Source organism: Carcharodon carcharias, chromosome 2 (genome assembly GCF_017639515.1).
Source record: "Carcharodon carcharias isolate sCarCar2 chromosome 2, sCarCar2.pri, whole genome shotgun sequence".
Taxonomy (NCBI): Eukaryota; Metazoa; Chordata; class Chondrichthyes; order Lamniformes; family Lamnidae; genus Carcharodon; species Carcharodon carcharias.
The window spans coordinates 153,663,412-153,687,584 of NC_054468.1; the positions used below are offsets into that span (position 1 = coordinate 153,663,412).

Here is a 24,173-nt window from a genome sequence, read left to right on the forward strand (position 1 = left end):
TGGTTGAGGATACTTATAAATTTCAGGGTGACTAACAGGATGGTCAAAGTGACAGAAACATGGCAGATGAAGATGAATTGAGAGAAATGTGAAGGGATGCATTTTGAGGGGACTAATGTGGAAAGACAGCATATATAAATGGCAGGATTTTGTAAAGTTTAGATGAGCAGAGACATCTTGGTGTCCATTTGCATAAATCCTTGAAGGTGGCATGGGAAGCAGCTAAGCTGGTTTAAAAAAGTGTAGCGTTATTTAGGTTTACAAGTTGTACTAAAAATATAAAGCCAAGATATCATAATAGAACTTTATGAAGCACCTCTTGGTCCTCAGCTGGATTGGTGTGGACAATTCTGGACACCACATTTCAGGAAAGATGTAAAACTGCTTAGAATGGGTATAGAGGAAGTTTACCAGGGTGTTATTGGGGCTGATGGGCTTCTGTTGTTAGGAGTTTGCTAAAATTTGGGCTATTCTCCTTGGAACAGAGAAGGTTAGAGATGACTGAGTAGAGACATAAATAAATTGGAGAAGTTGACACTGTTTTCTTTGGAGAATAGAAGGTTGGGAGGGGATTTAATAAAGGTATTCAAAATCATGAGGGGTCTGGACAGTAGAGAGAGGAAAAGAAACTGTTCCCAGCGAAGGAAGGATTGAGAATCAGAGAGAAGAGATTTAAGGTAATTGGCAAAAGATGAAATGGTGACATGAAAAGCGTTTTCACACAGTGAGTGTTTAGGATATGGAGTGCACTGCCTAAGTGTGTGGTGGAGGCAGGTTCAATCGATGCACTCAAGGAGGCATTGGAATGTTAGCTGAAAAGGAGAAAGAGCAGGGCTACAGGGAGAAGGTGGGGGAGTGACACCAAGTGAATGGCTTCTTCTGAGAGCCAATAGAGGCATAATGGGCTGAATGGCCTCCTGTGTAGGTATGACTTAAGAGGTCAAGGTGATGCAAGGTTTTGATATAGAAAATTAAACTACTCCTTCTGATGGATGTGTCATTAATCAGAGGTGAAAGATTTAAAATCATTGGCAAAAGACCTAGAACAGCACTCTAGCCCCCTTCAGTCTGTAAAAATAACCATCCACCACTCTTCTCGGCTTTCTGTCTCTTAACCAATTTTATATGCATTTTAGCATTTATCCTTTAATTCCATGGACTTTTAACTGGGATCTGGAATCTGACTGTCTGAAAAAGTGGTGGCAGCTAATTCCATAAATCACTTTAAAAAGGAGTTGGACAGGTCTATGATATGAGGAACTTAAGAGTTATGGATAAAAAGCAGGAACGAGACACTAAGCATGACTGCTCTTTCAAAGAGGCAAGAGAGGCATGTTGGGCCAACTGGCTGCCTTCAGTGTTATAAAATCTAATGATGACATGCAGCTCAGACCTCAGGGGGACATGGACTGATGGAATGGGAAGGCATAAGGCAGATGCAATTTAACACAAATGTATGGTGATGCATTTTTGTAACAAGAAAGAGGCAATTAATGATTAAAATTTTAAAGGGAGTGCAGGAACAGAGACACCAGGGTGGGTCTGCACACAAAACTTTGAAGGTGGCATGACAAATTGAGATGGCTGTTGAAACATCTGGCACCTTGGTTTTATGAATAGAGGCAGAAATTACAAAAATAAAAGTTATGCTAAACTTTTGTAGAAACACTGCTTAGCTCTAAGTTGGAGCATTGTTTTCAATGTTGGGCACCAAATTTTAGAAATGATTGCAAGGCCTTAGAAAGGCAGAAGAGATTTACATGATACAGCTGAGAGCCAGGCTGTGATTAGTTTTGTATTGTTCTAGTAATGAGCAAGCTGAATGATCTCCTGTGGTGTAAATTTCCATGGCTCTATCCCTCAATCAGCAACCATGTTTTATTGAGATATGCCCAAAGTGAGATATTAAATAATCCAAACAACAATGATTTATCAACAACTTAAAAATAGTTTAAAATGGGGGGTGGGGGGGAATGCTGCTGCTGAATAAAGACCAAGTTTGTGTTAACTTATATACTTGACTCCAGGGGTTTTAGAGGCAGTTTCTTACAAGTTGCACAATTCATTTTATCATCAACACTGCGAATAGATAAACTTTCATTGCATCTAATTACTCTGGACTCAGTTGCAAATCCATATCCAGAATGACAATCACTCTGATAAGTTACAGCCAATGTAACACTTTGCAATAAAACACTAAAAAGTAACATCCTGTAAAATAGAGTATCAAATCATGTGCAAATTTTAAATAAACCATTTTCTCTCTCCCCACCATCCCAAGACAAAAGGAAAACTTTTCATTTTGGACATTTAAATGAGGATGGGAAATCAACCAGGATTCATAAAAAGTGATTTCATTAAGAGAAACAGGTTTGATCATAATCAAGTATTAAAGTGCATTTACCTTTTTATCAAGCTTTAGCCAGTTTGGATATCCCTTGTTGTCTGTATACTGGAGTCCAAAATACCAGATCTCTCTCAGGCCAATTGTTTTGACCACCTGTGGAAGAAATGTGTATAAATTCTCACTTCAAAATCTGCAAACTATTTCAGTCACTTACAGGACAACTTCTAATCCACAAATAACAATATCTTGACTGGAGGTTTGAGATTTGAGCTCCCCACGGGTCAAGTGCAAAGCACAGCATCAGGGCAGAAGTGTTTTTAAATACACTCAAACGTTTCGAATGGTGTGTAAGAGAGTTGATAATGGAGTTTACCAAAATGGAATTAGCCAATTTTGAAACAAAGATGTATTTTAGCTGAGACACCAAAACACTGCTGGTAGTAATGGGTGAAAAAAGTTCACAACTCCCCAACAGAATAGTAACAACATTTGTAAAAAGGTTCCTCTACTTTAGTAAACATCAATGTCACATATTGGTTTCAGTAGATGAATTGGAAGCAGTCCCTGAATCAGCAAATGACAAACATGCCAATTAACCAACAGGTATGGAAGTGGAATGCCCCTGTGATGAAAAGAGAATCAGTGTCAATTTGGCTAAAAAAATTAGTTTAAGGGCAGAAAACGGTATTATGGTCAACTCAAAAACAAAAACAGAATTACCTGGAAAAACTCAGCAGGTCTGGCAGCATCGGCGAAGAAGAAAAGAGTTGACGTTTCGAGTCCTCATGACCCTTCGACAGAACTTGAGTTCGAGTCCAAGAAAGAGTTGAAATATAAGCTGGTTTAAGGTGTGTATGTGGGGGGCGGAGAGAGAGAGAGAGAGAGAGAGAGAGAGAGAGGTGGAGTGGGGGTGTGGTTGTAGGGACAAACAAGCAGTGATAACTGTGGTCAACTGTTGTTTGTAAGACTGAAGGATGGTAGACAGTGAAGTCCCAAGGGTTAGTGCTTTTTTGATATGTATAAATTACATGGATATTGGAATAGAAAGTAAAATTTCAAAATTTGATCATACCAAACTTGGAGGTGTGGCTGTCAGTGAGGATAATTGACTGCCACAGGCCATAGATAGGCTAGCAGAATGGACAGATGGAATTTAATACAGAGAGTGTGAGGTGATAGTGGGAAGCGATACAGACTAAACGTCACAGTTCTAGAGTATGCAGGAACAGAGGCCTGTGGGTTCTTGTACATCGTCCTTTGAAGGTGGCAGGAAACATTAATAGTTAGCGAATCATCTGAGAAGTGTGAGGTTCATGCAAATCAAGGAAAAAATGGGCAGGAATAATAGGAAAATCAAATGCTTGGCATTAAATTGGTAGAAGTATATAGTTTTAAATAATAGTCAGTGTGCATGGTTGTATAGTGCACATTTAAGCTTCTCTCTTTAATTTAATGGTCTACATGGCGCTATGCTTAAATATAGAGCGTGTAGAGCCAGTTTCTTGCAAATTGCATAATTCAGTTTATCACCAGTACTGCAAATAGAAAACTTTCATTGCATCTGGTTACATTGTACTCAGTTATAAATCCATACCCACAATGACAGTCACTCTTTGATAAGTAATATGCTCTCCACAGTCAATGCCATATTTCGCAATAAGATACAGCAATCATAACATTCCATTTGATGTTGCATTATGTTAAGAAACTCCAGCTCCCAGGTCTTTTTGTGTACGTGCTGGCCGGGAAATGGCCACACACGCACAGTTAGTTTACTGTTTCTGTCTCCAGTCTGGGAGCCAGCCTTGTGCTCCTGTGCAGTAAAGAACAAATGGCGCATAAGCAGATGAGGTGAGCTGGAATCAGAGCACAATTTCAAAGGTGGTGTCCCAGGGAGCAGGACACGGGGTGGGACAGGGGAAAGTTCCAGGCAGGGACAAAGACAGGTCAGAAACCAGTCCCAGAAGTAAAGTTAAAAGAAAGGAGCAGAGAAATAGGCTCAGAGTTAAAGAGAAAGAGCTGCGGGGAGCAGACTTGAAACAAAAAGTAGGCTCGGGAGAAGCTAAGGAGGTCCAAAGGGGCAGCTGAAGGTTGGTGACTCCGTGCCATAGGGGCAAAGGAGCCCCTTTGGAGCATTGGTGTTCTGCTTGGCATGGCCGAAGATCTAAGATTGTGCTTGGAAGATGAAGCTCAAGTGGACTCAGATCTAGGGGAAAGGAATCTTGGAAGGCAAGGTTGAAACCCTGGAGGTGGATCCTTGTTGAAGCCATCCAATTGGGAGTGATGTTTGGAAAGAATTCTAAGCCAAGTTCTTCAAATGTGGAGTTTGGAAATCCCTGTGGGAAAAACAAAAGTTTCTATGAGGTTGGCTGGCTCACAATGTGACAAATGTCTGATGGGTTGTTGAGAAACCCATGGAATCTGCCATTTACTTTGGAGTTGGTGTGTCGGCCCAGAGTTTGCTTGTTAACTCACACGTGCCCTGAATATTGGGTTATAAGTTAGATATTGTAATTTGTTTTGTCTTTCTGAATTTGTAAGCGTCTGTAATGATATTGCTGGGGTGAAGGAAGAGAGAATGTTTGAATCACCAACTTGTGTTAGTATTGAGATTTTTTCCAACATCTGTCTGGTGTAATATAGTTCATTTGTTCTTGTTTAATAAGTATTTCATTCCGTGTTAAAAGTTAAAGCAGCAGACTCCTGTGAATCTGTTCAGTAACTTTGCTCCGTGGTTTCTGAAAAAAGCAGAGTTACGATCTGTCAATCCAAGTTTCATTCTGGCATCTGACCTGTCTGGTATTAGCTGGGATTGTAACGATGACTTGATGCTTTATTTTGATTGGGCTGGGGTTGGATAGGAGATGGTGGGGAATTCAAATTTGAATTAAACATCTTTATCCCACTCCCACATGCCTCACCACACACCTCACCCTCAAATACTAGCACCCATTCTCATGTGATAGCAGGGAAGGACATCGTGATACATATTTGAAACTCAAAATTGATTTTGTGCAATTTGAAAGATTACTTCATATGTGCACATCATGTTCAGGAATGTAGTGACTCAGCATGGTGTGTAGTTGAAAGAAAATGGCACTGAAGGCATATTTTAGGCCATGGGGTAATTCAACAAAGAGGGTAGGTACAATTAGAGATAAAGGTTACATATTTGTCTGAAAGCAAATTAAATAGTCGAGGATAAGTAATTTTTTTTTATTATGGGGCCAGATGCTTTTGAGGTGATGTCTAAACAATGTTGTCCAAGAGGCTATGGAAAATGCTGAAATTAATAAAAATTTGGACTCATTACGACGAGACTAAGGATGTAATTGCACTGAGAGTTATGTTCCACTAAAAGAAGAATTTGCCAAGTGAGACTGTTGCAGGTTACGTTCACAAATTAAAGAAACTCTTTTCACTGTGGGTATGGCTTGAGTTAAGAAATTAAAAACTTAGAGACTTGATCAAAGGAGGCCTAAAGAACAATAAAATCCAGGGCAATAAGCTGAAATGGAAGCTGGTTTGTGATGAGGCCACAGCCATAGAATTGGTGAAGGTAGCTGTAAATTGCAAGGAAGTTCTTTTCCTCAGTTAGCAAGGGAATTCCACTGGATTTCAGTGAAATTCTAGCTATGTCAGCCAAGTTCACAATTCTCAGAGTCAGAAACTTAAACGCTACCATTGTCACTGTAGCCACCAACCATCCAAATGCCCTAATTTCCCGTCAAAGTGCTATGCCTGTGACAAAGTCAGTTATAGCGGTATGCTGGGGTAGAGGAAACAGTAATGCTCAGGTCGTATAAAGCTCCAGGTCACAGCCATGCACCAGGTGTCTGCTTTTTGAACTACCACTACTGCTTTTTTCTTTAATCTACTCAGCTCTTTACTACTATGTGTCTGTGCATGTGTTATTGGCCTAACCTTGCAAAATGTTTGCTGTAAATTGTCCTTTATCTTGACTTTGGCCTAATGATGACTAACTTTATCAATTGGTCCTCCTTGCTGAAAGGCCTGGCCCTTCTTGTTGAAAAATGGCTGTGGTAAGCCTAAAGCTAGTCCAGGAGTTTGGAAATCCTCTTAGCGCATATGATAGGTATGGAAACAGTAACTGATGTCTAACAGGAAGATCAAGAGTTGTATTCAAAGAAAAACAGCATATGGAAATGAAATTAATAGGGTAAGATAAAATTCCAGCATCCGCAGTAGAAATGAAGGTCAAGTTCATAACTTACTTTCATGGTTTACACAGCTGCAGCCATGTCTGTTACCTCAGGAGAGTACAATACATCCCCAAGTCTTATTCCCTTATGCAAAATTGGTGAGAAACTGACCAGCTATTCCACTAACTGTATTCCAGTATGAGGTAAAGTTAGCATCTGAGTGGAATATGACGATACAACCTATTACTTGGCATAGATAGTAGGAGGAGGGTTTCCCTGATGGGAAGAAACTGGCTTATGATATAGTTAAACTGGCCAAGTTATTTCCAGTAGGGATCAATAAGAGTACATGTGACATTGACGAAGTGCTAAGAGAGCACAAAGTGGTCTTTCAACAAAGAGGACTAATTGATAAAGTTAGTCATCATTAGGCCAAAGTCAAGATAAAGGACAATGTACAGCAAACATTTTGCAAGGTTAGGCCAGTAACACATACACAGTTAGTAGTAATAAAGAGCTGAGTAGATTAGAGAAAAAAAGCAGTAGTGGTAGTTCAAAAAGCAGACAGGAATTAGGGGGGATTATAAGCAAGCAGTAAATAAAATGGTGATTAAGAATGATATTTTAGACAAACCTTCACTGGTAGACATGGCTAATTTAGCCAATGGAAAGGTTTTGAGTAAGGTAGGTTTGTCAAATTCAGATTTGCAATTAGCATTAACTGATGAAAACAAGGAAGTGCTTACCATCCGGTGCTTACTCAGCATGGTACGTAATTGAAAGACAAAGGATTGTACCAGTACAAAATGTTACTATTCTATTGCTCCCGCTGTGTTCCAGAGCATCATGGATCAGATACTAAGTGGGATGAAAGGGATATGCTGCTTCTTAGATGACATTTAATTAGCATTAAGGAAGAGAAAGAGCATTTTGTAAGGTTGAATGAAGCCCTGGATTGACTTCTAAAGTATGGCAAAGCTAAAATGCACAAGTATTGCTTCATGGTGTCAAGTGCAAAAAGTGGGTCACCAAATGGATGGTGAAGGCATCCACCCAGTGCACGAGAAAGCTGAGTGGATTTTGAAAGCAAAGTGGCCATAAAACAAAGACTTACCTGGAAAAATACATAACAATCCCAATGAATATTCCAAGTTCATCCTTGACTTAGCTAACATATTCCCTCCACTACATCAACTGCTCAAAGATGGAATGGGTTGGGAGTGGTCTGTTGAGTGTCAGAATGCACTTGAAATGAAGAAAGTATTGACCAATGATGCAGTTTTGACTCACTGTGGCCCCAAGAAAAAATTGATTTCAGCATGCACTGCCTCATCATAGGGGTTAGGTGTGATGTTATCTCATAATGGAAGATGGTGTGCAGAAACCTGCAGCATATGCTTACTTTAGCAAAGTCAGAGCAAAATTACTCAAGCTGAGAAAGAGGCATTAGCGATCATGTATGGTGTTATTAAGTCCTACAAATACTTGTATGGTAAGAAGTCTGATTTGTTAACTGGCCACCAAACCCTTACGATAGTACTTGGTTCAAAGAAGGAAGCACCATCCTGAACAGCAGCACAACTTCGCGAGGTGGACATTGATTTAGATGGCCCATCAATGTGATGTTAAATATAAGTCTGCAGATCATGCGAACAAGGACATTCTTTTGAGATTTTTGGAAGACTAATTCATTTCTAGCTACTGAGTTACCTATGAATTACCTTATGTAAACAAATGACATATCAGTGTCTGCTAGAGAAATTAGTGAAAAAACTTGGAAAGAGGTAATGCTCATGAAGATGTGCAATTACGTCATGAATGACTGGCCTAAAGAAATAATAAATACTCCTGCAATAAGAAATTGCAGGAGTATTTCAGCATGGAAATGAACTGAGTGTAGATCAAGGCTATCTCCTATGTGGTTTAAGAGTCATCATTCTACCATGGTTCAGAGATATTACTAGAGGTATAGTCTGTATGAAAGCTGTAGCAAGGAGCTATTTTGGTATCTTAAGGTAGATACAAATACAGAAGTGTTGGCAAAAGTTGTGAAGTATGTCTCAGAATGCGATCATTCTATGGTCAAACACAAGAGAACTGTGGAAACGAGTACATGTTGCTTTCTTTGAAGTTGAAGGGAGGGCACCTTGTTTTGGTCGATAGCTTATAGCAAGTTGATAAATGATGAGTCTATGCCCTATGTCACAAGTGCCAAACTTGAGTTTTTAAGACAAAAACAGAATTACCTGGAAAAACTCAGCAGGTCTGGCAGCATCGGCGGAGAAGAAAAGAGTTGACGTTTCGAGTCCTCATGACCCTTCGACAGAACTTTTTTTTTGAGTTTTTAAGAAGTTGGTTTGCAAGTTATCGGTTATCAGAGGTGTTGGTGTCAGAAGAATTTAAAATATTTCTGAGGATAATGGAGTCAAATACACTAATAGCACCATCGAATGGTGCTGCAGAAAGAAGTGCACAGATTCTTTGCAAAAGTGTTTACTAGGTGACAAGGAAGGCAGTAATTTCCATGTTTCTCTTTGACACAGGCTAGATAATTCCCTGCTCTTTTACAGAAAAATCCCACTGTCAACAACAGGTTGCTCACCTTACAAATTAAGTGTTTAAACATGCTGCTAGGACAAGGTTCAGTTTTCTTAAGCCATGCATCAATACCAAAGTAAGAGAGAGAGAAACAAGAAAGTGAAGATGAGTCATGATACATAATGCATGAAATTTAGGAGTTCAGTACTGGGCAAAAGGTCATGGTGAAAAACAACTGAAGTGACAAAGGGAAGTATAAGATTGGAGTTGTTGTAAAGAGACTAGGTATATTCACATATCTAGTGAATTTCGGAGACACTCCAGTGTCATGTAGATAATTTACTTGTAAGTAGAAATCTGACAGAGGAGAGCATGAGAAATCTCCTATAATCCAATTTCCTACTATTCTTGGGCTGTTTTAGGAATTCTCTGAAGACAGGTACAAAATACTTGTTCAAGGTCTCTACCATTTCCTCACTTCCCATTTATTTCCTAGTCTCACCTTTTTGTAGATGCTCTTACTGTCAGGTTTTATATTTCTTGTTAGTTCACTCTCATTCTAAATTTCTTCCTTTTTTTTGGTTATACTTCACTAGTTTCTAAAATGTTCCCAATCTTCTGGCTCCACTAATCTTTGCAGCATGGTTAGTCTTTTCTTTCAATTAGACACTATCCTTAACTTTATTTAGCCAGCAGTGGTGCATCCATCTCAGACTCTCACTGGATACATCTTTGATGAGAGTTATGAAATATCTCCTTAAATGTCTGCCACTCCTTCTCTGCTGCCTTACCCTTTAACTTATTTTCCAAGTCCATTGTGGCCAACTCTGTCTCTATAACTTAGTGATTATCTTTAACTTGAAAACAGTAGTTTCATACCCAAGTTTCTCAACCTTAGACTGAATATGAAATTCTATTATCCCTTTTTGCCTAGAAGATCCTTTACTATGAGATCATTAATCTAAAATAGCCTGTTTTCTGTTTGGTTCCAGAATGTAGCATTCTAAGAAACTGTCCAGAATACATTCTTGAACACAACCTCAACCATACCTTTGACAATTTGATTCGCCAATCTATAAGATGATTAAAAGTGTCTATGATTATTGCAGTATCTTTCCTAAAAGTTCCAATTATTTCTCAATGGGTACTACTCTCATCATCAATTTCTCTACCTTGCTATTTCTCATCTCAATCCAAACTGATTCTAGATCTTTATCTTCTGAGCCAAGATCAATTCTCACCATTATCATGATATCTTCTTTTATTAACAGAACTACCCCACCTCCCTGTCCTTCTGAAATGTCAAATACATTCATATTCAGTTCATAGCTTTGGTCACTTTGCAACCACACCTAAGTAATGGCTATCATATCACACCCATTTATTTCTGTTTGAGCTATCAATTCAACTATTGGACTTTAAAGCTCTCTCCAAAGTCATATTATATGATTTGTCAGGTCATTGGTTCCAGCGTGGTTCAAACAAAGGCCATGCCAGTGAAGCAGTTCCCTCTTTCCCCAGTACTTGTGCTAGCTCACCATGAATCAAAACCCATTTGTCCCACACTAATCTTTGAGCCACACATTCAAAGAACAAAGAAAAGTACAGCACAGGAACAGGCCCTTCAGCCCTCCAAACCTGCGCCGATCATATTGCCTGTCAACTAAAACATTCTGCACTTCCGGGGTCCGTATCCCTCTATTCCCATCCCATTCATGTATTTGTCAAGCTGCCTCTTAAACATCACTATCGTACCTGCTTCCACCACCTCCTCTGGCAGCCGATTCCAGATACACACTACCCTCTGTGTAAAAGAACTTGCCCCGCACATCTCCTCTAAAGTTTTCTCCTCTCACCTTAAATCTATGTCCCCTAGTAATTGACTCTTCCACCCTGGGAAAAAGCTTCTGACTATCTACTCTGTCCATGCCACTCAATTTTGTAAACTTCTATCAAGTCGCCCCTCGATCTCCGTCGCTCCAGTGAGAACAATCCGAGTTTCTCCAACCTCTCCTCATGGCTAATAACCTCCAGACCAGGCAGCATCCTGGTAAACCTCCTCTGCACCCTTTCCTTCTGGTAACGTGGCGACCAGGATTGCACGCAATATTCCAAGTGTGGCCTAACCAAGGTTCTATACAGCTGCAGCATGACTTCCCAGCTTTTATACTCAAACTCTGATATTATTTAAAACAAAAACAGAATTACCTGGAAAAACTCAGCAGGTCTGGCAGCATCGGCGGAGAAGAAAAGAGTTCACGTTTCGAAACGTCAACTCTTTTCTTCTCCGCCGATGCTGCCTGACCTGCTGAGTTTTTCCAGGTAATTCTGTTTTTGTTTTGGATTTCCAGCATCCGCAGTTTTTTTGTTTTTATCTCTGATATTATTTACCCTATGTCAATCTGCTCATGGCCAAGGTAGTAATCTGGAGATTTTTAAAAGTTCTTTCATGGGAACGTGAGCGTCACTGCATTTATTGCCCATCCCTAATTGAATTGAGTGACTTGCTAGGATGTTGCAAAGGGCAGTTAAGAATCAACCACTGTGTACTCCAACCCTACAGCTCATGTAGGGCAGACCAGGTAAGGATGGCAGGTTTCACACCCTAAAGAACATTAGTGAACCAGAACTTTTTTTTTTAAACAAAAATCAATGATAGCTTTGCGGTTACCATTAGAGACTAGCTTTATATTCCAGTTTTAGTACTTGGATTTAAATTCCACCAGCTGCCATGGTAGGATTTTAGTCCATAACCTCAGAACATTAGCCGGGGCCTCTGGATTACTAGTCCAGTGACATAACCACTACGCCACCATTTCGCCCTAGATTAATACATTTGCAGTTCTGCTTTTTAATTTAGCCCCTAGCCACTCATACTCCCTTAGCAAAATCTCTCTGATCTACCTGTGACATTGGTACCTACATGAACCACAACAACTTACTCCTCCACGCCCCCACCTCCCCCCCCACCCATGGTACAGTTTAATGGCACACAATATCATACACATAAAAAAATAACAAGTTTCAAACTGACCTGGTCGAAGAGTTGCTTGCCTGTAGTGCTGGGTTGGATGGCAAACTCCAGCTCAGCATCCATTGTTGTAACACGAACATTGATCTGAAACGGGGGTAGTGGGGGGGGAAAGAGAGAGTTGTGAGGGGAAAAAGTAACAGTAGACAAATAACTTTGCACTAAGTGAAAAACTTCCATTTTGCATTTAAACTAATTAAACCTGTTTAATTTGATCATTAGAAAGAGGAGGGGTAGGCCATTCAGCCCATTGAGCCTGATTCACCATTCGATAATTTCATGGCTGATCTGATTGTGGCCTTAACTCCACTTTCCTGCCGGCCTTAAACCCTTTTGTCTCCCTTCTGGACCAAAAATCTGCCCAACTCGGACTTGAATATATTCAATTATGTAGCCTCCACAGTTCTTTGTGAAAGAGAATTCCAAAGACCAACAACCCCTGAGAGAAGAAATTTCTCATCTCCATCCTCAATGGGAGAAAACTAATTTTTAAACTGTGGCCCCTAGTTCTAGATTCCCTCATGAGGGGAAACATCCTCTCAGCATCTACCCTGCCAAGCCCTCTCAGAATCTTACATATTTCAATAGATTCCTCTCATTTAAGTTCAACCTCTCCTCATAAGATGACGTCTTCACCCCAGAATCAGCGCACTGAACCTTCACTGAACTATTTCCAATATAAGTATATCTCTCCTGAAGTTAGGAGGCAAGACTGATCACAGCACTTCAGGGGCAGTCTCACCAATGCCTTGCAACAAGACTTCCCTACTTATATAAATCATTCCCCTTGCAATAAAGGCCACCATTCCATTTGCTTAACTGTTTGCTGTACCAGCATGCTAACTTTGTGGTTCAGGTACTTGGATCCCATTCTGCACCATTCTGCAACCTCTCTCTATTTAAATAATATTCTGCTTTCCTCTTCTTCCTGCTAAAGTGGACCTCATATTTTCCCACCTGTCTCTTCCCGCTCCATGAATAATTTCAAATTGTATGGTCGTAGCATTAATCTCCAATGAGAGTCTCTCAGATTCTTGGTATGAAGCTTAGCTAAAAAGGTTAGAGGATTATGGTCCATATAAATAACAGTGCCTGAAGAGTTTTGGATATATAAGTTTCAAAATGTTGTACAGCCAATACAAAACTCAAAATCTTGCCAGCAGAAATATTCATCTGTGGAAAAAGAGACTTCAACTTTTGAAAAATTAAACTGATTGGCCATTCGATCCCTATAGCATCCTCCTGTAATAAAACTGCACCAAAACTTGTCACTGGCATCAACAGCCAGTTTAAATGGCTTAGCATAATTCAGTGCTGCTAAAACCAGTTCGGTAGTCACTTCAGCTTTCAACCTGTCAAAGGTACTTTGGTACTCCTATGTCCATTGAAAGTTTTTGCCTTTCTTTAACAAGCTCGTCAAGGCAGCACTAGTGTTGAAATTCAGAACAAATTTCTGATAGAATCCACTCATGTCTACGCAGAAAATCTCATTTCAACTTGTCTTAGGCACTGGATAATCCAAGAGTGCCTTCATTTTTTGCTTTTCTAGGTGTTACTTGGCCTTGCCCCACAGTATGACCCAAGTAAGTCACTTCTGCTTTGGTAAGTTCATTTCTTGCCAAGTTTGACAACAAGTTGGCTTTGTAACTGATCAAACAATTCGTTTGGAGTATTGTAAACAGAAACTAGGAGCAGAAGAAGGCCATTCGGCCCTTCAAGCCTGCTCTGCCATTCATTATGATCATGGCTGATCATCCAACTCAATAGCCTGCTCCCGCTTTCTCCTTGGTCCCCTTCGCCTCAAGGGCTATATCTAACTCCATCTAGAAAACATACAATGTTTTGGTCTCAACTACTTTCTGTGGTAGTGAATTCCACAGGCTCACTGCTCTCTGGGTGAAGAAATTTCTCCTCATCTCAGTCCTAAATGGTCTACCCCATATCCTCAGATTGTGACCCCTGGTTCTGGACTCACCCACCATCGGGAACATCCTTCCTGCATGTACCCTGTCTAGTCCTGTTAGAATTTTATAGGTTTCTATGAGATCCCCTCATTCTTCTGAACTCCAGCGAATATAATCCTAATTGACTCAATCTCTCCTCATATGTCAGTCCCGCCACCCCAGGGATCAGTCGAGTAAACCTTTGCTGCACTCCCTCTATAGCAAGTACATCCTTCCTCAGATAAGGAGACCAAAACTGCACACAATATTCCAGGTATGGTCTCAGCAAGGACCTGTACAATTGCAGCAAGACATCCCTGCTCCTGTACTTGAATCCTCTGGCTATGAAGACCAACACACCATTTGCCTTCTTCACCGCCTGCTGCACCTGCATGCTTACCTTCAGCAACTGGTGTACAAAGACACCCAAGTCTCGTTGCATATTCCCCCCTCTCAATTTATAGCCATTCAGATAATAATCCACCTTCCTGTTTTTGCTACCAAAGTGGATAACCTCACATTTATCCACATTATACTGCATCTGCTATGCATTTGCCCACTCACTCAACTTGTCCAAATCACAATGAAGCATCTCTGTATCCTCCTCACAGCTCACTCTCCCATCCAACTTTGTGTCATCTGCAAATTTGGAGATATTACATTTAATTCCCTCATCTAAATCATTCATATATATTGTGAAAAACTGGGGTCCCAGCACGAATCTCTGCGGTACCCCACTAGCCATTCGAAAAAAGACCTGTTTATTCCTACTCTCTGTTTCCTGTCTGCCAACCAGTTTTCTATCCATCTCAATACACTACCCCCAATCCCATGCACTTTAATTTTACAGCCAATTTCTTATGTGGGACTTTGTCAAAAGCCTTCTGAAAGTCCAAATAAACCCCATCCACTGGCTCCCCTTCATCAACTCTACTAGTTACATCCTCGAAAATTCCAGTAGATTTGTCAAGCATGATTTCCCTTTCATAAATCCATGCTGACTCTGTCCGATTCTGCCACTGTTTTCCACATGCTCAGCTATCAAATCTTTTATAATTGATTCTAGAATTTTCCCCACTACCAACGTCAGGCTGACTGGCCTATAATTCCCTGTATTCTCTCTGCCTCCCTTTTTAAATTGTGGGGTTACATTAGCTACCCTCCAATCTATAGGAACTGTTCCAGAGTCTATAGAATCTCGGAAGATGACCACCAATGCATCCACTATTTCTAGGGCCACTTCCTTAAGTACTCTGGGATGTAGATTACCAGGCCCTGGGGATTTATCGGCCTTCAATCCCGTCAATTTCCTCAACACCATTTCCCTACTAATACTGATTTCTTTCAGTTCCTCCCTCTCACTAAACCTGGTGTTCCCCAACATTTCTACTATGTTATTAGTGTCCTCCTTTGTGAAGATGGAACCAAGGTATGTATTCAGCTGGTTTGTTCCCCATTATAAATTCCCCTGTTTCTGACTGTATGGGACCTACATTTGTCTTCACCAATCTTTTTCTCTTCACGTACCTAGAAACTTTTACAGTCAGTTTTTATATGTTCCCCACAAGCTTACTCTCATACTCTATTTTCCCCTTCTTAATCAATCCTTTGGGCACCTCCTTTGCTGAATTCTAAAGTGCTCCCAATCCTCAGGTCTGTTGTTTTTTCTGGCCAATTTGTATGCCTCTTCCTTGCATCTAATACTATCTCTAATTTCCCTTGTAAGCCATGGTTTGGCCACCTTTCCTGTTTTACTTTTGCACCAGACAGGAATAAACAATTGTTGCAGTTCACCCATGCACTCTTGGAATGTTTGCCACTGCCTATCCACCGTCATCCCTTTAAGTAACGTTTCCCAATCTATCATAGCCAACTTGCGCCTCATACCATCTTAGTTTCCTTTATTAAGATTCAGGACCCAAGTCTCAGAATCAACTACATCACTCTCCATCTTAATAAAGAATTCTATCGTATTATGGTCGCTCATCCCCAAGGGACCTCACACAACTAGATTGCCAATTATTCCTTTCTCATTACACAATACCCAGTCAAGGATGGCCTGTTCTGTCATTGGTTCCTCAACATATTGGTCCAGTAAAACATCCCGTATACACTCCAGGAATTCCTCCTCTACAGTATTGTTACTAATTTGATTTGCTCAATCTATATGCATATTAAAGTCACCCATAATTACAGATATTCATTTATTACATGTTTATTACATGTTCCTCCCAGGTTTGGCTGGACACAACCAAATCATCAATATATACAATACAGTTGCATAATCCTTCAGTGACCTTCCTGGCTCTTTGAAGACTTGCTGGTGCATTCTTCATTCCAAAAGGCATGACTTTACATTGATAAAGTCTATCTGGGGCTAAGAAAGCTGATATTTCTTTGGCCGTATTTGTCAATGGAACTTGTCAATATTCCTTCAATAAATCAAGTTTTGTAACAAACCTTGTTGTCCCAATCTTCTCAATACAGTCTTCTAATGGTAGAATTGGATAGGAATCCAATTTTGTTACCACACTGACTTTGTGATAATCTATAAGTCATTGTTGTGACCCATTTGGTTTTGGTACCATTACAATAAGTGAGCTCCAGCTACGGTGACTTGGTTCAATAATGCCATTTTCCATCATGAACTTGATTTCTTCCCTCACTTGAACTAACTTCTCTGGATTGAGTCTGTTGCTTTACGGCTGATGCATCTCCCACATCATGTACAGCCAAAAAAGTTTAGCCTAGTTATACAAATTGATTTCGAATTTATAACAACTTTAACAAGTCACCGATAGTTTTCTGAAAGATAGCATAATATTACATCTAAATTTTTAAGCACCTGTTTTCCAATCTGATTACTGGAGGATTGACTTTAGAATTCTACTTCTGATTCATTCTTGAATCACTGATATTTTTATTTCACTCACTACTTCTATTACTATTGTAAACATGATCCTCTCCCATCTCCCGTCATAATATTGCTTTAAACACACTAACGCGACATACTCGCTGATTTTTCCTTCTGTCTAGAGTACTCACCATGTACTTAACATAGAGTTTCTCTTTCATTTGAAAAGGCCCAGTAAAGCTCGCTTTTAACAGTTCACCAGGGACAGGTAACAATAGTAACACCTTGTCTCCAGTAACAAAATTTTGGGCTTTGGCACTTTTCTACTCTAGCTTTCATTGCTTGTGGAGTGATTTTCAAACGCTTTGGCCAATTCACACACATTTGGAAATTTGACACACAGGTCAAAGTGTAGTGTCTGAACTTCGGTTTATAAAATTGTCTGTAATTAATTTAAGGGATCCTCTCATCTCATGCACTTATACTGTGGGCTGAATGCTGTGGACTCATTAGGAACATCCCTAATGGCAAACAATAAAAATGGAACTCCCTTATCCCAATCATTAGGACCTTCTTAACAATAGACTCTAATCATGGTCTTTAAAGTTTGATGCCACCTTTCTAATGCTCCTTGTGATTGTGGATGATAAGCTGAAGATTTAAAATTGTTTTATTCCCAAACTAAACATTTTTTAAAAATATTTGTGCCACAATCAGAACCAGGCTCAAATATTATATCTCCATACCTTGTAAAGAGTTGAATTACCAACCATTCTTTTCGTAGCTTTCCCCAAAGGCACTGGCTCAGGAAATCTTGGTGAAACATCCATAATTATTAAAAGATACTGATTCCCACTTCTGTTTTAGGAAGGGTCTTACACAATCTATTAAGACTCTGCTAAACAGTTTTTCAAAATCTGGTATCGGAATTAAGGGTGCAAATTTAATTGATGATTGGGATTGCCCCACTGCCTCACATGTACGATGTCTGGCAGAACGTAACCATGTCTTTATGCAAACCTGGCCAATAAAAATACCTCAGTACTTGAGCCTGCGTTTTCCTAACACCCAAGTGACCTGCCATTGGAATTTCAAGAGCCACTTGTAAAATTTTGTTACAATACCCAGATGGAACTACCACTTGATGACCCATTGCCCATTTGAGGTGGTCTCTATTTCCTCAGTAACACTGTCCTTTAAATAACTTGGGCATAGGTTCTGATTCAGTCTGAATGGCTGTTTGATATAGCTCTCGTTGAGGATCGGCCTCATTCATTCTCTCTACCGTCCTCCTTTTTACTTAAATTTTCAAAAATAGTGTCAGACAACTGAATTTCTACTTCGTCTCCCTTTTTCATAGATTCTTGCTCTTCCTGTCTAATTTTATGGCCCTGAAATCTAGTCACAACAGTCAGAAAATAATCCAAAATGTTCCTCCTGTAGCATCTCAGTTGCACCAACTTCCACCGGTAGTTCCAACACCTTTGGTGAGCCTAATATTTTTGAACCAGCAGGTCATTCCCCAAGATAAAAATCAATTCGTTCTAAAGGGACTTGAGCATTACTCCAACTGCAACCTCTCCACTCACTAAATCACTCATTAATCCAACTCTATATAATGGGACGATTCTACAACCTCCGTGTATACCTTCTATTATTATTTTTCCTTCATTAGCCCCTCGAAGACAAATTTTTATCAGCCAGCATCAGTAACTGACTTGCTCCAGTGTTTCCCAATATTTTTATTGGTTTTGTCCTTGATTCAAAGGGTAAGGGAATACCTCTCCTCTATAAACAAAATCTTTAAACCTTTCCATATTTGTTTACTTTTGTTAGAGGAGTGAGGGAACACTTCTCTCTTCGAGATAAAACATTCAGAACCTCTGGTAGCTTGACTCTCTTTAGCAATAATCAAGGAAGGATTTTCTTGACTATCCTGAGCCATATCTTTCTTCCTTGTATGTTCTAAGGGAACATGCTCCACCTTTACCACTGCTACGGTTTTTAAATACCCATTTCCTTTCCTGGTATAACCTTTTATGTGGATTGTTTAATCATTCCTACCACTGCAATAAGTCTCCCATTTAATTTCCAGAAAATTTTAGCTGTCCAGTCTTATTAAAATTGGAAGCATATTATTTTATTTAAAACTAGATGGGGGGGTGGGGGCGGAGGGGGCAGGTTCTGGAGAGGGGATGCGTACACTTAAAGTAAAAGGATATGGCAGCATTGCAGGGCAGGTATTTGGGTAATGATACCCAGAGTGTGACAGGAAGGGACAGAGTATACAAACAAAAAACAAACAGCAAATAGGGGGAAAAATGGTAAAAAAGCCAAATTAATGGCACTTAAATGCAAGTAGTATTTGGAACAATATAAAATGAATTAATGGAATAAATAGAGGTTAATGGGGATGATCATATAGCCAATAAAGAGACATGGTTACAAGGAGATCAAAGCTGAGGACTAAATATTCAGAGGTATGAGACTTTTCGAAAGGACAGGTAGGAAGGAAAAGTTGATGGGGTTTCTTTGTTAGTACAAGATGGAATAAGTATGATAGCAAAAAAATCTCGGATTGGAAGATGCAGAATCCATCTGGGTGGAAGAAAGAAATAACAAGGGGAAGACAACACTGGTGGGAGTAGTCCATAGGCCCCCTAATAGTCGCTATACTGTAGGACAGAGAATAAATCAGGAGATAATGAGGGCATGTAAAAAAGACAGTGCATTAATCATTGGTGACTTTTATCTTCAAGTAGATTGGGAAAAACAAATTGGCAGAGATAGCCGAGAACAAGAATTCATTGAGTGTATTCCGGACAGTTTCCTAAACAATATATGTTGTGGACCCAACCAGGGGTCAGGATATTTTGGATCTGGTAATGTGTAACAAGGCAGGTTTAATAAATGATCTGAGTAAAAGATCCCCGAGGAAACAGTGACCAAAACATAGTTGAATTTAGCACTCAGTTTGAGTGTGAGAAGCTTGGGTCGGAAACAACTGTGCTAAACCTGAATAAGGATAATGACAAAGGAACGAGGGCAGAGCTTGCTGGAGTAGACTGGGAAAGGATTTTAGCAGAAAAGGCGGTTGATGAACACTGGCAGATGTTTAAGAAAATAGTTCATGACTCACAACAAAGATATATCCCAGTGAGGAAGAAGGGTTATAGGAAGGGGATAAGCCAGCCATGGTTAATCAAGGAAGTTAAGGATAGTATCAAACTGAAAACAAAACATACAACGTAGCAAAGGTTAGTGGTAAGCCAGACAATTGGGAAGGTTTTAAAAACCAACAAAAGATGACCAAAAAAATGAAGAGGGAGAAAATAAACTTTGATGGTAACCTAGCCAGTAATATAAAAGCAGACAATAAGAGCTTCTTTAAATATCTAAAAAGGAAGAGAGGGGCCAAAGTGAACATAGGCCCCTTGGAGAATGAGACTGGGGAAATAAAAATGGTGAACCAGGAAATGGCAGAGCAGTTGAATAAATACTTTGCATCAGTCTTCACAGTAGAAGATGCTAACAGCATTTGAAAAATACTAAATAATAAAAGGGGCAAAGGGGGTGGAGGAAATAAATACAATAACTATCACTAGAGCAGAAGTACTAGGGAAACTAATGGGGCTAAAGGCCGATAAGTCTCCTGGGCCTGATGGGTTGCATCCTAGGATATTAAAAGGAAGTAGCTACACAGGTAGCGGATGCACTGGTAGTAGTCTTCCAAGAGTCCTTAGATTCTGGAAAAATCGCAGAAGATTGGAGAACTACCAATGTAACACCCTTATTCAAAAAGGGAGGGAGACAAAAAACAGGTAACGATAGGCCAGTTAGCTTAACATCTGTCATTGGGAAAGGTAGAGTCTATTATAAATGATGTAATAGCAGAGTATTTAGAAATGCATAATATAATCAAGCAGAGTCAGCATGGCTTCATGAAGGGGAAGTCATGCCTGCCAAATTTATTAGAATCCTTTGAGGAGGTAACAAGTAGGATAGATAAAGGGGAACCAGTGGACGTAATGCATTTGAATTTCCAAAAGGAGGTAACAAGTAGGATAGATAAAGGGGAACCAGTGGACGTAATGCATTTGGATTTCCAAAAGGCATTCGATAAGATACTGCATACACGGCTACTTAAGAGCTCATGGTGTTGGGGGTCGTGTATTAGCACGGATAGAGGATTGGCTAACTAATAAGAAAGTTGGGATAAGAAAGGCATTTTCAGGATGGCAACCTGAAACTAATGGAGTGCCACAAGGATCAGCGCTGAGGCCACAATTATTTACAATATATATTAATAACTTAGATGAGGGAAGTGAATGTACTACTGCCAAGTTTTCGGATAACAAAAATAGGTGGGATGGCAAGTGGTGAGGGTGACAGAATCTACAGTTTGAGCGACTGGGCAAAAACTTGGCAGGTGGAATATAATGTGGGAAAATGTGAGATTATGCACTTTGCGAGGAAGAATAGAGGAGCTGAATATTATTTAAATGGAGAACTGCAGAAAGCTGCAGCAGGCAGGGATTTGGGAGTCTTTGTGCACGAATCCCAAAAAGCTAAAATGCAAATTCAGCAGGTAATAGGAAAGGCAAATGGAATGTTGGCCTTTATTTCAAAGGGAATAGAGAATAAAAATCAGGAAGTCTTGCTAAAATGATACAAGGCACTAGTTAGACCACACCTAGAATACTGTGAACAGTTTTGGTCCCCTTATCTAAGGAAAGATATACTGGTATTGGAGGCAGTCCAGATAAAGGTTCACTAGGTTGATCCTGGGTATAGAGGGATTTTCTTACGAGGAGAGGTTAAGTAGGTTGGGCCTGTACTCACTGGAGTTTAGAAGAATGAGGGGAGACCTTATCGAAACATAAGATTCTTTGGGGGCTTGACAGGGTAGATGCTGGTCCTTGTCTAGGACCAGAGGGCATAATCTCAGAGTAAGGGATCGCCCAATGAAGACAGATGAGGAGGAATTTCTTCTGAGGGTGGTGAAATCTGTGGAATTCTTTACTGCAGAGGGCTGTAGAGGCTGGATCGTTAAGTATATTCAAGGCTGAGATAGACACTTTCTCTCAGTAAGGGAATCAACAGTTATGGGGAAAAGACAGGAAAGTTGAGTTGAGGATTATCAGATCAGCCATGATCTAATTAAATGGTGGAGCAGACTCGATGGGCCAAATGGCCTACTTCTGCTCCTATGTCTTATGGTGAATAAAAACCTACACCCAAGCTGGGGTGGGGCAACAGATTAATTGCAGTGCATACAAAGACTTCAAATTGCTAAATAAATCTTTTCAACATTGAAGAGCAGCATTTGCTTACAGACTTGCTTTAATAAAGCAGAGTGCAGTTCCAACCCACCTGCCCAGAAGATGCAAGCTATTGCTGGAATACGGTTTGTGTGCATGCAGACCTCAGGTGTTACATCCCCAAGAAGCCATTCTTCAAATGGAACACAGCAAAATTTCAAACTTTGCCAATGATACCAAACTTGGAGGTGCAGCAGAGAGGATGATACCAATTGACTGCAACAGAACATAGATAAGTCGGTAGATGGAAGATAACACAGGGAAGCATAATGTGATGCATTCTGGCAAAATGGAGAGAGACAGGTAACATATTTAAAGGCATAGTTATAAATAGTGTGCAGGAACAGAAGGACTAGGGCTTTCATGTGCCTAGGTCTTTGAAGGTGGAGAGTAATTAGCAAAGTTACACGTGACCTTGGGCTCACTAGATATATAGAGTACAACAGCAGGAAACATATGCTGAGTCTTTACAAAGCCCCGATTAGGCCCAAGAATATATCCAGTTCCAGTCACAACATTTTAGGGAAGATTAAAAAAGGTCCTTGAGAGGGTGCAAAAGAGATTTAGCAGAATGATTAAAGGGATGGGGGAATTCAGCTGCAAGGTTAGGCTGGAGAAGCTGGAGTTGTTCTCCTTGGAACAAAGAAGGTTGATGGGAGATCTGATAGAGGTATACAAGATTAGATACAGTAGACCAAGTAAACCTGTTTCATTAGGTAATGGCACAAGGACTAGGGGACACAGATTCAAGGTCTTGGGAAAGACATCCAGGGGAATGTTTACATAGCGAGTGGCAGTGACCTGAAATTCACTGCTTATGAAAGGTGGAAGTAGAGATAATTAATGATTTTTGAAAGTAAATTGGCCAAACACAACAGTAATAAAACCCTGCAGGGCTACAGGGGTAGGGTGGGGGAATGGGACTTATTGGATTGCTCTAGAAAGCTGGTATGGACTGATGGGCCAAATGGCCTCCTTCTGTGCTTTCTGACTCTATGGGCTGAGTACCCGACACCCAGATGGATTCCGGGTCTTGATGCTGCACCTTAACTGCATCATTCTCACATGCTATTCACCAAATCATTGAATGATTTGAGTATAGAAAGAGACCATTCATTAGTTTCCCTGCTGGCTTGCTGCAAGAGAAGTTCACCTAGTGCTACACCTGCTTTTTCTCTGTGGCGCTGCAATTTTTTTCCCTTTCAGGTAATGACCCAATTCCCTTTTGAAAACCATGACTGAATTCGCCTCCAGCGGCAATCCATTCCCGATCCTATCCACTTGCTGCATAAAAAAGATTTTCCTCAAGTCACCATTGCTTCTTTTGACAATTACCTTAAATCTGCCTCTGCTGGTTTTCGATCCTTCCACCAATGGGAACAGCTTTTCCCACTCCACTCTGTCCAGTCCCCTCATGATGTTGAATACCTCTATCGAATCTCCTCTCAACTTTCTCCAAGGACAGTCCCAGCTTATCCAACTTGTCCACACGAGTAAAGTTCCTCATCCCTGGAACTCTTCTCATGAATCTTTTCTGCACCCTCTCAAGTGCCTTCACATCCATCCTAAAATGTGGTGCCCAGAACTGAAAGCAATGCACCAGTTGAGGTCAGTGATTACACAGGTTCACCATCACTTCCTTGCTTTTGTACTCTTATGCTCCTATTTATAAAGCCCAGGATTCCATACACTCTCTCAAACTGTCCTATCATCTTCACTGATTTGTGCACATGTACCCCCAGGTCCCTCTGCTCCTGCACTCTTTCACAATTGTGCCATTTATTTTATAATGCTTTTCCACATTCTGCCTAATAAAATGGATCACTCCACAATTTCAGCATTAAATTTTTGTCACATGTAAGCCCATGCCACCAACCTGTTTAATGCTCTTTTGAAGTTTAACACTATCCTCCTCACAGTTCAGAGTTACTTTTAAATGTAAATGCCCTAGTTGGGCAGGAGACAAGTTCAGCAGC

General features: G+C 40.2%; 1 protein-coding gene across 1 annotated transcript in view; it reads right to left on the reverse strand.

Moving 5' to 3' along the window:
- The window catches only part of ezrb (ezrin b), a 103,637-nt gene that overhangs the window by 56,673 nt on the left and 22,791 nt on the right, over positions 1–24,173 (reverse strand). Inside the window, exons 3-4 of the mRNA XM_041179318.1 lie at positions 12,083–12,166; positions 2,405–2,500 (exon numbers count right to left, since the gene is read on the reverse strand). Coding sequence (XP_041035252.1) covers positions 2,405–2,500; positions 12,083–12,166 — 180 coding nt within the window. The remainder of the gene's footprint in view (positions 1–2,404; positions 2,501–12,082; positions 12,167–24,173) is intronic.